At 44.6% G+C, this 15,079-nt stretch overlaps 1 protein-coding gene across 1 annotated transcript in view; it reads left to right on the top strand.

The window, feature by feature from the left end:
• LOXHD1 (lipoxygenase homology domains 1) overlaps positions 1-15,079 on the top strand; it is a 161,632-nt gene that overhangs the window by 13,609 nt on the left and 132,944 nt on the right. Inside the window, exons 4-6 of the mRNA XM_009894748.1 lie at positions 10,284-10,382; positions 11,939-12,087; positions 14,700-14,823. Of these exons, the coding sequence (XP_009893050.1) occupies positions 10,284-10,382; positions 11,939-12,087; positions 14,700-14,823 (372 nt within the window). The remainder of the gene's footprint in view (positions 1-10,283; positions 10,383-11,938; positions 12,088-14,699; positions 14,824-15,079) is intronic.

Below are 15,079 nucleotides of genomic sequence, written 5' to 3'. Positions count from 1 at the left end.
GTGTGGGTTTTAAAAAACTTAATAAAAAAAAAAAAAAAAAAAAAAAAAAAAAAAAAAAAAGAAAAAGACAACCAAAACCCAAAACAAAACAGAGGAATTATTAAAAAATGCAGAAAAGAGAATGTTCAAAAAATAGTCAACTTATAATTGAAAAATTGGATACATACAGAGAGAAAACAAAAGTAGAGTTCTTTTCATGATCCAAATAAAGCTACAGAGCATGGCAGGAATACTTAGTGATTGCAGACGCCTGAGTGATTGCATTTACTTGTCTGAATAAAATGACACCTGTCAGGTTCCCTGTTGAATGCCACACATTTCTCAAGGAGAACAGGTTACATTTTAAGTGTTCCTGCTTGAATGAACCTCTGTTCCTTGTATTCACATCCACAGCATCATATGCCCATGGCCCTTTGACAGTGATAGTACCACAGATTCTTATTTACCCAGCAGCTGCTATTGGCAGCCTGGATTAATTTACATTACAGGTATTAATTACAAGGAAGGTCTATTGTTCAGCCTTATGCTGCTTTGCTTGAATTTATGAAGCCTTAGGATTGTATGACTGTGGCTGAGCCTTTATGCAAAGCTGAAGTCAGGTGCTGGTTTTCCTTTGAGTGTTGTGGGTTTTGGATCACTCTGAGGGTGTCTGATGTCCTACCAAAGAGGTGGGGGAGGAGAACATAGAGTGTAGCTGCACTAACAAAAAACTACTCATCCAATGGAGATGCAAAATGAGGTTTGGGAGCTTGTTCTCAGCCCATTGTCTGATATCTACACACTGGTCATGAATCACTTGTGCCACTCTGTGGACAGACACATGTGTCTCCTACCCCATGGGGACTCTCATTTAGTTGGACTTCACTCCCCTTCCCTCGGTGGTTTATAGCCCCAGAGATGCTCTGCACCCACTGCAGGTGGGACACAGGGGCTGTGTCTTTCTCCACCTCTGCGTGTGACGGGTACAGCTTTTATCACCCAGCTGGAAAGCAGGGAGTCCTGAGATTTGGTCTCCAGGTGGTTTGAAGGATGTCTCAAGACATAACACTGGAATATTTTGCAAGGTTTCATTCCATCCTAATTCATAAAAGAAGCTGAGGTTTGGTTGGGTTAGATAATATGTTAATTATCCACAGGACATCTTCTTTCTGGGATAACAACAGGCTGTTATCCCTATTTAGCTCATTGAGGTTAGCCTAGGCTATCCACACTGTGATCTCCAGTTTTCCTAAGAACGAGGGAAAAAGTTGTGTCTGGGTACCACCGACACATGTTGGCTGTTCTTGATTGCCCTTGAAACATCTCCCTAATCAAAGCAATTATCTGTACATGTTCTTTTGCTGAGAGAAAGCAAGGATACTCATTTGCAAAGGGGGCGTTTACCTGCTTGGTCCTTAAAACCATGTTCAAAAGCACAGATACCTGAAGATTATTTCAGCCTTCTGTGCGATGGCAATTTATGTTAAGCTGTCAAATTTTGGTCAAGTCTTGCCAACCTGCCCATTGCAAACAAGGTTGAGAGGAAAGGACTGATTTCCAGCTGGCTCTTGGGCCATCAGCACTCCGAAATTGCTTAAGACTGGACACGATGGGCTATAAATGTCCATGGGACAGCAGCTCATGTAAAACTGTTTCAAGACTGCATATTCACGGTAAGACAGAACCGTGTGTGTGACCTCAAACTGTAAAACTGATCCATTCTCTACTTTTTCTGGGTAAGTTTTAGTCTTATTTGTTCTACTAATAATGAACGTGTTTACAACGGGTGCGTTACACAGCACGCTAGAGAGGAGCAGGGCAGTCACAACGCGTGGCACACCTTGAGGATGGGAGCATCCAACAGTTGCGTTGCATTTATTTTTTCCACACATAAAAGTGCTGGGCATTGGTCACCTATTGCTTTTTGTTATTAATGTTACGTCAAAAATCGATCACAAGACCAGAAGAGGTGTAGCTGCGCTGTGTCTAGGGCTGAGTCTGCATGGTCTTTTGTAGGCAGACATGAGTTTTCTGCCTCGCTATGACAAGAACCAGCTTTGAACTGGAAGGTCGGTGATTGTGTCAATTCTGGCCTGATTTGGGGTTGATATATGGTGCATCTGAGAGTTGGCATGGATAAATCCTAAGGAGTAGTGGCTGTAAGGTCACACTGAGCAATTGGGAACTGGGTCACTGTAAAGGCAGATGAGTGGTGAAATGCGTCTGTGTACTTGTGCATGCAGAGGGTAGTCTTGCCTTTAAAAAATGAGAACAATATTTACTGTAATTACAAATGAGAGAAGTTCAGCTGATCAAGTTGCAGGTCAGCCCCAATCCATTAGTCTTTTACAGGCTTCTTTGAATCATTGGTCTGCCCTCGCCTGGGGCAGAGTTAATGAGATCACCTGAGGACACTTGGACAGTTTGTATTCGTGGTGGGTCAGAGGAGAAGACCACGGGCAGAGCGAGCCACAGAACAATTCCCTTCGAAGGCAGGAAAGGCAGTCTGCACTGGTGTTATGAAGGTGCACTATCTCTATGCACTGGTGTGCTTTTGAGAGCATCTGTGCAAGCACATGTAGAGTTAACATGCCTTACAGACTCTCTGAGGTTTTTAGATCCACTAGGACCTAAAACTCATATATTTGAGCCAGGAATGGGAGCTGTATTATTTCTTTCCTCTGCGAGTGAGGCTTGTGTTAAGACTTAGTGGTCCACTGTCCAGAGTTTTAATGTTGGCTGACGTAAGACTTATGAGGCACCGACCTGGCTGTGGCTTGAGGAAACACTTGGGGCAGCAGGTATTGATGCACATGCTTGACTTTGAGTCAGTAGCTAAATCCTTCCTGTCCCAAGTGGATACGCATGTCCATCACGGCTGGGCTGGGTCCGAACCGAAGCTGTGGCCAACATTTCTCAATAGCGTACTGGTGCTGGAAGCTCTGATAAAGAGGAGCATTTTGGATGGTCGATGATGCCCTGTGGGCTTTGCAGCCTCAGTTTATAAAGTGCCATGTCTGGAGAGTGCGACTGGTCTCTCTCCTCTCTCCCCTGGGTCATGATTCAAAATGAGGGGTTACATTTTGGAAACTTCCACAATCAGAAAAACTAAAAAGATTATTTCTGAAGATGTAGAAGGAGGGGGAATGAAATATTAATAGGTGTTACCTGCTCATTAAACTCATCTTTATTTACACTGAGAACTGGAAGTGTATAATCAGCACAGGAAAAATGCAGTTAAATAGATTTATGAAATAAATATGAGTTGTTTTCTTTTGAATAATGGTGAATACCATCTTTTTTTTTTTTTTTCAAAATACTTGGCCTAATACAGATTTTACTCTTGCTGCAAACTTTGCCCATCTTATATCACCGTGTCTAAAACAAGTAAGCTGCGGATATTTTACTTGCAATGTATTTTTCACTTGTTTTATCTCTAAAGATGAGCAAGGGCAATGAGAAATTGAAATGTAGAAATAAAAAGAAACACTGGTGACTTATAAACCACAAGGAAGGCAAGATGCACAGAGCTCAGAAATGGGATGGAAATAGAGATTTGTAATTCATATAAAGGAGCTCATGTTTCAAGAGAAAGCATCTTGGAGAGGCATGAGGTATTTCTATGTGTGGCTGGTATACAGATTTATAAGTATCCAATACAAAATATGTAGCATGTTTGTGAAGATGGGGGATAATTTTGACCAATTTTATCTAGATAGTGTAATTAAGTCAACTATCAGTTTTGAAATAAAATAGCTTTATTTAAATATTTTATTTATATAAAGCAAGACTGAAATACAGTGATAATAATGTGATTTTAAACAATGTTGTAAAATTATTTCACTCTTTGTTCATAGCAGAAATGTTTTGCCCAAGAGGTTCTTTTCAATTATTTCCTCAATTTTGATAACAGGGCATCTGGGGAAAGCAGGAAGCGGATATTTCTTTTGTGAAATGTCTGCGGGTTTTTTTTCATGGGCTCCCACCTTGGGGCTGAACTAATGAAAAATAATGAGAAATCTTGGAGAATTAGATGAACAAGGATTTCCGCGCCACTGTCACAAGGTGGGTTGCCCCATGCTAAGCTCCATGCCTCTGCAACTAAACCACTATTGTCTCTTGAGCAAGGTCATAAAGCTCACTTCAAAATGTCATCATCACTTTGAAGTCGCGGTAGGAACATCAGTTTAGCATACCCTACAAGCAAAGACTCCTGCATGTGGTAGATTGCCTCTCACAGTCTTTGCAGAGAGATGATCCAGGCTGAATCCTAATACATTAACTGTTTTGATGCATACTCGGATTTCACATAAAAACCACCCAAAAATATGCTGAATCTCATGGTGTCTGGGCTGGATGAGGAGACCAAGGGGTCGAGTTCATTACAGGAGGGGTACGAGGCAGTGGTTGAAGATAACGTACTATTCAGCAGCGCAAGCATAATTGTGTCCTTTTCCCACGCACTATGTCTCCTGGGGTGGTAGCAACAATTTCTCTTTCTTAAGAACCCACTTTTAGAGAGGTCTTCTGCAACTAATGAAATGTCGATCCGGGGTCACACCAGCCTTGCATCCTCAGTGCTGCCTCTGATAACGTGCCCACCGAAGCCATGCAAAGGTTCTGCATTCCCCCCCAGCTAACACCGTGGTTTTGGCCAAAAGGAATGCGAAGCTCTCCCTTCATCAACACCCCCTGCTGTCCATGCGTGCATTTCCAGTTTGAACCCTTGGTTTAAGGAGCTGTTCATCACCTCTGAAGGTGCAGCTTATTAAGAAAGACAGTTGTTGATTACTCTTGACAGAAATTAATTATTCTCAAGCTCTAAACCAATCCTCTGAACTCAACCCTTTCCTAGATGGGGAAAAAAATGTCTTCCTTAACTGTGTGCAGTTCTTTGTGCAAGAACAGGCCATGCTTTTGAGACACAGCTAGCTCCTGATGAACTCATCTGAGCTCCTCTGCTTTTACAGGGGTTGCTTTAGGTTCTCATTATGTTTTGCTCTGCGTAGCTATCTCTAGGGTCCCTGCTACTGCAGTAGAGAGAGGCGTAATGATATGGGCTGGGCGAGTTCTCTCCTCTGCAGTGTCTGCAGAGACTCCAGAGATAGTGTTGTCTGTGAAAATGCAGTAAGGCATCTCTACCAGAAGGTCGGGAGAAGCTGACCTAGGAAGAAGAGGTGTTAACCTGGTGGGATGGGGTCCTTCCCAGGACAGACAAGAACTAAATTCAAATGCTTGCTCTGAATCAAGCATGTTGGGACGCCAGATCCCAGCTTCATGCCCTGACCTTAGGCTTTTAAGGTTTCTCTGGCCAAGAAGCCTAGCTGTCACTGAGGGATATGCTGTCAGAAGTGGTATAAAGGAGCTTCCGTTTTGACAAGCCAGTGTTTTCCGTCAAGAAGAGGTTTTGTCAGACAATTTCTGTTGGGCTGGAATGACCGACTCGTTCAGACAGCGAGGAACCAAGGCATATGGACGTGAAAACACCTTCCTGAGCACCTGCAAAAAAGCTGTGGCAGACTCAGGTTGAAACTGCGCCTTGCCTGCAGACCCAGCCCCCTGCCCCTACCTCCAGCAACAATTCTTTTCACTTTCCATGCTAACCACAAATGTATTTCTTTGCCAGCAGCAGTTCAGAGGCAGCAGCGTTGCCTCCACTGCTGAGCAGTACAGGATGGATCTTAAACATTGTCACCCTTGGGAGCACTGTGAAAACAAAAGGATAATTGCTAAAATTTGCCTTATGAGAAGAATCCGTCGCTGCCTACGACTTAGCTCCCTGCTTTTAACCCAGTGCGTTTTGCTTCTGAAGGCTGTGACATTTCTTAGTCGTTGGACGCTGTGCTGCTGCCCTGCTCCACCGCAGGTCACGCACAAAGGGGGGCGGGCAGGGATGTCTAGCAGGGAATTCGCCGTGCCCTGATAACTCTAGGTAATGAAGCATGGTTGGCGTTGTTTCCCTGCCTAAACCTGGTGCTCCTGCTGCTACAAACTCACCGGCTTGTGCGGAAACATCCTATCTAATCCCCCAAATAATATTAGCCACAAGATTTCCTCAGGCAACTCCATCCTATGGCATTTCAGGTGGTCATATTGCTAAATAAACGGCATTAACAGATGAATATCCGATGGCTGAGCAGTCAGCTGCAGCTCGCAGGTGGCAGGATTTGGCTTGGATGTGTCCATGCGTTTTCCATGGTTAGAGGGAGGAAAGAGGTTGCATGAGAGCAGCCAGGGTTGCTGGGGATGGACACAACGACCCTGGGTAAGGTGTTGTGCTGGTGCTGCAGCCTGGCTCCTTGGGACGGAGGTGGCAGTGGGGACAGCCTAGAAGGGGTATTTGGGGGGGTAAGGAGGGCTGCAGCTCCGTGGCCATCGTACCCTGGGAGCAGTGCTGGCAGTGCCCACAGCATCGCAGCCCTTCCCCTAAATAAACCCCTTGGCTCTCCGTGGGAAGAGCCTGACGCTGATGGTGCAATATTAATCTTCCCTCTTTAGCTGCTGGAAGCTGGGGCTGAGTTGATTGAGTAACAGACAAGCTGCTTGAATGTCACACCTCTGCTAAATTCACACAGTGGGGTCACATCTGTTAGTGCCACCCCACTGCTGCCTTGAGGTGGCATAATGGCCACGTCTCTGAATTCCTCCTTGGGACTTGGGACAGCTTTGCGGCGTGTTGATTGAGAGATGTCGGGGGGAGCTGGATCATCTCTAACAGAGCTGTAAAGAAAAGGAATGTGCTGTAACCATACAGGACACTTGTGCTTGTGCGTTGTGATGGGGAGAGGAAAGAAGGCAGAAAATAGCTACTGTTCTTGCTGCTAAATTTTTGTTTGCTCTTGGCAACTTGCAGTTCGTGCCTCTGAAGCTGCTAATTTCACATCTAGGAAAGCTCCCCTCTCCGTGCCTGTGCTGCAGCGAGCCTGCACTGCTAGATGGAGTCACAGCTCTTACCAGCCGTACATTAGCATCTTGCATATTCCCGGTGCTAGGAGAAGCATTTGGGGAAAAAAATAAAAAAAAAATATCCAGGCAACATCTTGCTCTCTGTTTTGCAGATGAACTCGGAGCCACATATTGAGATTAAAAAAACAGCCAAGTGGGTATTTTTGAAATGATGATGTTACTGTTTTAAATAATGCACGATTAAGGGCGTACAGAACAGGGAGCAACATCCACCCATGCCTAAAATGAAGAGTGCTTGACTCCAGCCAGATCTCTGCCTGGCTGCAATGAGAGCCTTTCCCTGTGTGCTTCTAGCAGCTGAATCCTCACTGCCTTTTTGAGCTGTAGCCTCCCTTTCTATTTAAATTTGCACATCCCCCATGTAATTCTGTAAGATGTGCTGATGTGTGAAGCACAGAAGGACCCCTGAGCAGAATGAAGAGCTACTCTCTCCACTGCAGCCGAGTGTTGGATTGCTCAGAGAGGGAGAGAGCACTGGCAAAAATTCAGCATGGCTCAGGACTGAACCCGTTTGCTTCTTGGAGATGAAAAATTGTCCTGTTTGCAGAGCTGAGTGGAGCAGGTATGGGGACTGGCTTGAGTGCATACAGTTTCAGTGTTGGGAATGTATGAAAACAATTAAGGGGAAAACCTGGTGAGCGTGCACTCGACATGATCCTGTGGTCCACGAAGCAAAGACGTCCTATGAGCTAAGCCAAGGACCACTAACGTTCTTGGAGTAGGTTTGCCTGTGGAAACACATCTGCAAGGAGCATGGAGCAGAGACACGTAAGCACACGCCATGCACCCAAGCTCTGCTTATGTTTTAGGGGACAACACAAAACCCCTTGCAGCACAGTGCCCTGTGGTCGCCACAGTGATAACCCCAAGCACTGCCCATCTCTGCGGGCTCAGGAATCAGCTCTGTCAATGGGGTCTCATTGGTGGCACTGACAGAAATGATGTACGCAGAGAGCCCTTGGGAGCACTTGGTCTCCTGAGCAGGTTGTCAAGCGATGTCATTATATACCTTAGATGTGAAATGTAGCGAAATTGAAAAGCACTTCAAAGCGTTAGGTCTGGCAAATAACTTCACCAGGGTTCTTCTTGCTGATGAGACATATTTCTGCAGAACCTACACAAGGTGCCCTTCCTGCCCTGTTTTTGGTCACTGCTGCTGGTTGCTCTTCATTGACTTGTTCTCTACATGTCCTCCTTGGTGCTCTGCATGTGTTCAGGCATCCTTCTGGTCTGTACTTAAGAGGCATAAAGCCTGATCCTACAAGGGTAATCTAACTTCAGATGCTGATGCTTGTCCTTTTGTGGATCCTTTTATCCCATTAGGTCCTTCTGGCCCCTGGAAAGTGAAGTGGAAAATTAATCACTGACATCAGAATAATAGTCTAAAGGAGGTGCAAGGAGCAGAGCTTCTTGAAAAATGTGGTCTGTGATTAAAGATGCCAAGGTACAGTGGGTCACTTTTAGTTAGAGCAGCTTAGTGGCCAAATGGGAGCTGTAAATTGCACCATCTCCATCCTTGGCTAATGCAAATGAAATCCTTTGGTGTTGGCCTATCACTAGCAGATTGTAAGAGCTCTACAAACTGAAGCAGAAGAGTTAAGGAGAAATATTAAGGCATTTTCTGCCTAGTCTGAGCCTGGTTGTGCCCTCCTCTTTCTTGTTATTTAGTATTTATTGCACTTTTATCATTATTATTTTATTTGTAATGGCATGTTTTGTGATGGGGCGCCAAGAATGTCAGCTTGATTTTTAGCCTTTACAGAGCACACTCATTAAACCATGACAGGTGATTTTTCCCTTCTGTTAGGGGTCTGCCCTTGTACTCCTCACCCTGGGAGTCGAGCGCATCTTTGTAATTCAGGGGATGGTCCAGCAACCGCTTCTCGTACGCTTGCTCTCACATCCTCTGCCTCAGGGGGAGCATGTGCACCAAAGTGCCTGCTGTCTTTTAGAATAATTTTTAATATACGCTGATTATGGTGGAGGAGGCAGGTGACCCCGGGTGTGTGACAGTCTGTAGCTCCTGAGGGAATTTATTTCTGGTGTTGGCTGGGAAGCCCAGACAAGCTTCTCCCCTAACTTTGCAACTGGTAAAGGGGAAAAGTTGCTCACCATGGATCATGGTGCGAAAAGTTTTATTTTCGCAAGGGAGGTATGTGTGATTTGGCCTGTGCAGTTGTCCCTTTCATGGAAGGAGCCTGCCCCGGGCTCAGGAATACAGAGGTAATGTAGCACAGAGTCTGCAGGATCAGCTAGCCGGGCTCAGGAATACAGGGTATAACAGACACTTTGTTGAGTCATGTACATGACATCATGTACTGGTCGGTAGTAGATTTTGCATTAATCTTTATCAGTTTTGTCTGTGACTTGCTGTCTGTCTCCAGCACTGGTTCTGCACAGAGGATACGGCACTAGATGTTTGCCATGGCTGTTTGCCATGATATCATGGCTGGAGTTTGCTTGGAGGAACAAGGTAGTCAGGTGGACTTTGGCAGTAGATTTTGAAAGTTGCTCATGTTGACCCCAAATATAGTCACCCTGAAGCCCATGGGAGTTTTCTAATTGGTTTCAGAAGAAGCTGAGCTCACCCTTGCTGACCTTTGGAGCTGAGGTAGACCCATCCTGATCCCTCTGAAGATCTTACTTCTCAAACTCACTGACACAGCATGTGGTATGGCTCACCCACGTGATTTTTGCGTTTCTTGGTGCTGCACGTGATGTAGCTTCACAGTGTCGCAGCTTGTGGGCCTTACTCCTGTTTCTCCATTAAATGGAAAATACCGTATTTTTATTTTTATTTTTTTTTAAACTGGGCAGAGTAGCAGGGTGGTCACCTTCAAACTTTTGTGCTCGTGCAGTGTGACTGACCTTTCCTCAAAATACTGTTGTTGGCACCAGCCAGGCTTATCATAAGCTAAGCTGCAAAAATAGCTCTAGGGTAACATTCGGACCAGAAGGGTCAGGTGTGCGCTCGGGCAGGCGGCTGTAACTTGTTGATGTTTTGAGAAAGCAAGGCCGGTGTGTAGGTCTGAGTTCGTTCAACAGCCGTGTATCAACATCAAAATTTGCACCTTCCTCTCATCTATTTCAACTTTTGATGTCAAGGCCGGGAACTGAGCGATCTCTTCCTCTTGCCCCGGGCAGTGAATACCCAGTGTCAGAGCTCTGCCGATGGATTTTATTCCTCTTGTGGAGGAGAGGGTCAGTGTACCAGGAGCCGTGGTTCAGACACACTTTCAAGACAGCATCAGCACAGCCTGAATTGCATTGTACTATTATGTTTTATACCAAACCATTGAGTTATTAATGTATTGGGACTTCTGCCTCTCTCCTTGCAGTCAACAAATACGTGGTCCGAGTTTTCACAGGTGAAGTTAGCGGCAGTGGAACAGATGCGGATGTCTTCATTAACATCTTCGGTGAGAAAGGAGACACAGGTATTCAAATGCAAATCATTTCCTAAAATATTTCTTCCTGCTCTGCAGGCCTGCGATCTGAACAACACACAGCAGCAATCTGGCAAATGCAGAATAATTTGGCTGAGTGAAAGGCACAACAAATGGTGTTGTTAGCTCTGGGGTTTCTCACATCCACAGCTTCTGGAAGCTGCGTCTGCAGAGCAGCCGTCATAGCTGGGCTGTGAGCATGACTGAAGTCACCTACCACTGAAAAAGCCCAAACCCTGGGAAAATGCAGCATAAACCGGTGCAGTAAGTGCCAGTCCGCTGAGGGATCCAACATCAGTGTGTATTTACAGTGCACGCGGTGGGAGCTGCATGTCCCATCTTTCTGTGGCCCTGGAGGGATAGCGCTGCCCTTTCAGTGTGGCACAGGTTGTGGCTGAGCCTGCCTGGCCATTTAGAAAGATAATCTAACCGAAGTTTATATTAACTGGCTTTAAATTACATTAACTGGCTTTAAATCAAAGGTGGTAGCTTTGTGATTTTTTTAAAATGTACTACAACAATGGTGTAGGAACTGGAATTTATTTTTTTTTTTAATACTTTTAATGGAATAATCATAAACGGTGTGCCTAGACCAAACTTGCTGGGTCACACCATGGAGAAAAGTGGGTGGAAATTCCTGAAGACTCAGAAAGCAAATGTTCTCTTTCTTCTACACTGCACCTATCCTGTCAAACTCAAGAAATAATGACATGATGATATCTGCCAAGTGTCCTTGAACAGATTATGAAACCGAGTGGATAGGTCTCATCCTTGATTAATTCTCCAGACTTTTACAAGGGGATTCATCTGATCTCACTGGAGAGGTCTGAAAGTGGGAGTCTAAATCTAAGCCGGTTGTCCAGGCACTCTGTCATATCTACAGAGAAATAACACCTCTAGAAAATGATTTATCCCCTTTCATGGTGAGTGGGATGAATTGCCCTCAGAGACCTTTCCCTGCACTGGTGCCTTGGGCTGGTTTGATCCTACTCGCGCAGGAACGGTGTTGGTTGCAACCAGGGTCAGTGCTTTAATACTTTTCATAAAGGAAAGCTCCTGTGAGATCAAGAAAAAAAGCAATACCCTTGGCTGGATCCTAATTTGAAAATAAATCCTTCCTGTGTGATGCAGCAAAGCATCCTGTGTCCTGAAATGTCAAAATCTGCAGCTTGCGACCAAAGCCTGTTTTAAACAGTTTGGAGGTTTTTAAAGGCATTAAAAATAAAAGGGAAATGTGGTGGTAAGAAAAAAAGATGCAAAAGCCATCTGGATATATATTTCTGAAAACCTTGAAAGCTGTAAGTAACTGTGACATTGGAGTGAAAATCCTGGTCTTCTGTGTGCTCAAGAAAAGGTGCCTTTTTTATTAGAATATAAAGTCCTCTGCCTTTACCTTGAATCCTGGTTGCAGAGAGCTGGTACCTGGAGAATATTTGATTGAGTCAGTGGTGACATTCCTAAATATTTCTTCGCTTACAAACACGCATGTGCCAGTAACCCTTTCCTCCTTGTTTTTTCTCCTTTTTTTTTTGTTTTTTAATTTTCAGGGGTGAGGAAACTCGACAATGACAAAGACAACTTCGAAAAGGGAGCGGAGGACAAGTTCACACTCGATGCTCCGAATTTGGGAAAGTTAAGGAAAATTAATATAGGGCATAATAACAAGGGTGGCTCTGCCGGCTGGTTCCTTGCGAAGGTTAGTTGCTCCCGAGATGTTTAACATAAGCGTGTTGTGGGATCAAAACGCCTCACTTTTTACCCTCTCGGTAGCCCGATGCCAAGAAACGCAAGGATGTTTGCTGGCGGTACAGGTTCCTGGTTACTGAGAGAGGCACAAATCCAGTTTTCACCTTTCCAGAAGTATCCTCTCCAGCACTGGCTTTTTTCTGCAGAGCAAAGGGGGGCTGATGAGGCGCCGGCAGCAGCCCGGTGCGTGCCAGTGTGGGACATCTCAATCAGCTGCGTCAGATTCAAATTGGCTAGGTAGAAAATGAGGGACACTGGGCTGAGGTAAATTGTCGAGGATCTCGGGGGGCTTAGAGGCAGTGAGAAAAACCCCTTGCTGCCTGCTCTAGTAATATTTCTTCTGTCTCAGTCCCTGCAGTTTCTTTGACAGACGAGGGGGAATTCTCCAAGCCGTGGCTTCCAAGCACCCTCTCGCTCTCTTGACTTAACTCATTACCAAGACAGTAAAGATATCAGAGTCTAAGAAATATCTGTTCGTACTAGAAATTTGCAAAGACTTACAGCTTGCCCAAATTTAAGTGATTTATCATTTGTACAGCAAAAAATATATACCTGCCACAAAGATCCTTTCCTTCCACTTCTACTTTCCTCCTTGTTTTAATCTCCTGCTCTAAGGCGTAAGGGTATTGCAGCTTTCAGTGAAATGGTTGAAGGAAGGAATATTTTAAGAGGAGAAATCTATGACTCTCTCCTCTAATCTGATTTTCTTTCCTCTGCTGGTGTAGTTTAACACAGCTGGCTTTAATCCACTGAAGATCTGACCCCAAATTTGTAAATCCTAGATAACAGGGTGGTTTGTTATGTTACAAATGCAAATATTAACACATTCCTTTCCACCATCACCGTATGCTGCACTAAAAAGCATTATGTTGGCTGTCCATGAAAAATGTAGAAGATGAAAAACAGAGCTGTTGTGCTCCTTGTAATAAATAGGGGGAGGAACGTAGAAACAGAACCTCAGTCTCACATTGCAGATGAAGTCTGCATGATGTGAATTTTGATGTTGGTTAGGTTCCTTAAGTCCCAAAGCCCAAAGTAGTGACTAGTTTCATCCAACACACTAATCCCATGTTCTGCCACAGGGAACCGCTGAGGTGTTTGTGATTAAGTAAAAGGCAACTTTTGCCTTGCAAGTTCAACTGGAAGCTCAGAGGAATGCGCTAAAACATAGCCCAGTTATCCTCTCCTGTTGGTAGATGTTTTTCTCTAATTTGCTCCAATATCTGGGGACTCTGGCATTGTCACTCCTAGATGAACCTGCTGAGCATCATTAGTTCTTCTTGTGTTTCCTGGGTTTTCAGTGTGGCTTATACTCAGAGCTGGTTTTCTACCTCTAGATATATGAATAAAGATACCAACAGGAACTCAAAGAGGATCAGTTGGTAGAGCGGAATCTGAGCGTTGATATTTCTCCCGAACCTTGTATATTTTAGTCTCTAACTCCCCAGCACTGCTCTCTCATGCTGACAATCCCAGCCCTGGCAGACACTGCTGCCCATGTCTACAGAGGCACGATGAGAACGGGTAATGCTACAGAGCAACAGCACAGTGTGGGATGGGTGACAGGAGAGGAACCTCTGGTTCTCAAAGAGCGTTTTTTTTTCAGATCTATCAGGTAGGACAGATTTCAGATTCTCCCTCTTTGCTGAGAAGGCACAGAAAAGTGGCAAGGACTTTTTATCCCTAGTGGTGAATTTTCTTTCTCTGAGATATAAGCCATGCAGGTGAGTAGAGATTCTGATTTCTTCTTTTCCGGCTGGAAATCTTCAGTACTTTTCACTGCTTGTTTAAAATACTGCACTAACTCTATGGCAAGCTTCAGGAACCCAGAAGAAGGTGTTGGTAAGAAATGCCTCAGCTGGAGGTGCAAGAAACTCCATGTGGATAACATTGGCTTAATCTAGTATTAAAAGGGAAGATTGTTCCCTGGCTTGTTTCAGTAAAATATGTATCTAGATAGGTCCAAGAGCCAAATACTTCCAAATTAGAAATTATTTCTACCACAGGGTTTCATGGCTGTTTTCACAATGGTTCCATCCTGGAGTAACTGAGAGGGATAACATGATATTACTATGTCACACAAGATCATCCTATGGTCTTGATTGATCCTGAAAATACTTGGTATTATTTTATAACAAAGCTCTAAAACTGAGAGAGAAAGAAGACAGCCTGTTCCCAGAGCAGAACAAAGAGCTGCCGTTCAGCTGATGGAGAAGACTAGCCAGCGAATGGGCTCTGGAGAAAAGGCAGATAGGCCAGCCAGCTGGTCGTGCTAGCAGAGACATCTGCTCTCGTGCACTGCGAGAGATGCAGATTGAGTTCACTGGATAAAAAAAAAAAAAAAAAAAAAAGAGAGAAGAAAAAAGCCTGGGTTTTTACTCGCTTATTGTCTGAAAATTTATCAATACTAATTAGGGAGTGGAGAGGGATCTGCTTGAGTGTTGAATATATTAAACAACAGGTGAGAGTGTGTACATTAAGGTTCTGCTCTTCTGTCGTCGCTTGTGTAACACCTTTGCTTTTTCCACGTTATTTTGCAAAGTGCTGTGTCTTTTCTCTTAGGTGATCATTGAAGACATTGGCAATAAATGTGTGTACCAATTCCCAGTTGGACGCTGGTTTGCTTTAGATGAAGATGATGGAAAAATCCAGAGGGACATTCTTGTCGGGGGCACTGAGGCTACGGGTAAAGTCATAGGCTGAATCTGTGGTGTGAAACGTGAATTTAAGGCCTAATTAATGCTACTTGCCATGTTTTCCTTAGAAGATTGAATGCCTTACGCTTAGGGTCACCTGCAGCTGAGCATCTGCTGGTGACAGGCTGCTTTGTGCGAGGGTCCCTGAACTGCCATCACATCTCCCTCCTCCGTGCCTCACTGGTGACGCTGTGCAGGACCTACAGGCTGATTTGTCACCTGATGCACCTGTATGAGGGGCTTAAT

Source organism: Charadrius vociferus, unplaced genomic scaffold (genome assembly GCF_000708025.1).
Source record: "Charadrius vociferus isolate BGI_N301 unplaced genomic scaffold, ASM70802v2 scaffold151, whole genome shotgun sequence".
In the NCBI taxonomy this organism is placed as follows: Eukaryota; Metazoa; Chordata; class Aves; order Charadriiformes; family Charadriidae; genus Charadrius; species Charadrius vociferus.
Note: the sequence above shows the minus strand (reverse complement) of the source record. Positions and strands in the feature narration are given on the sequence as shown.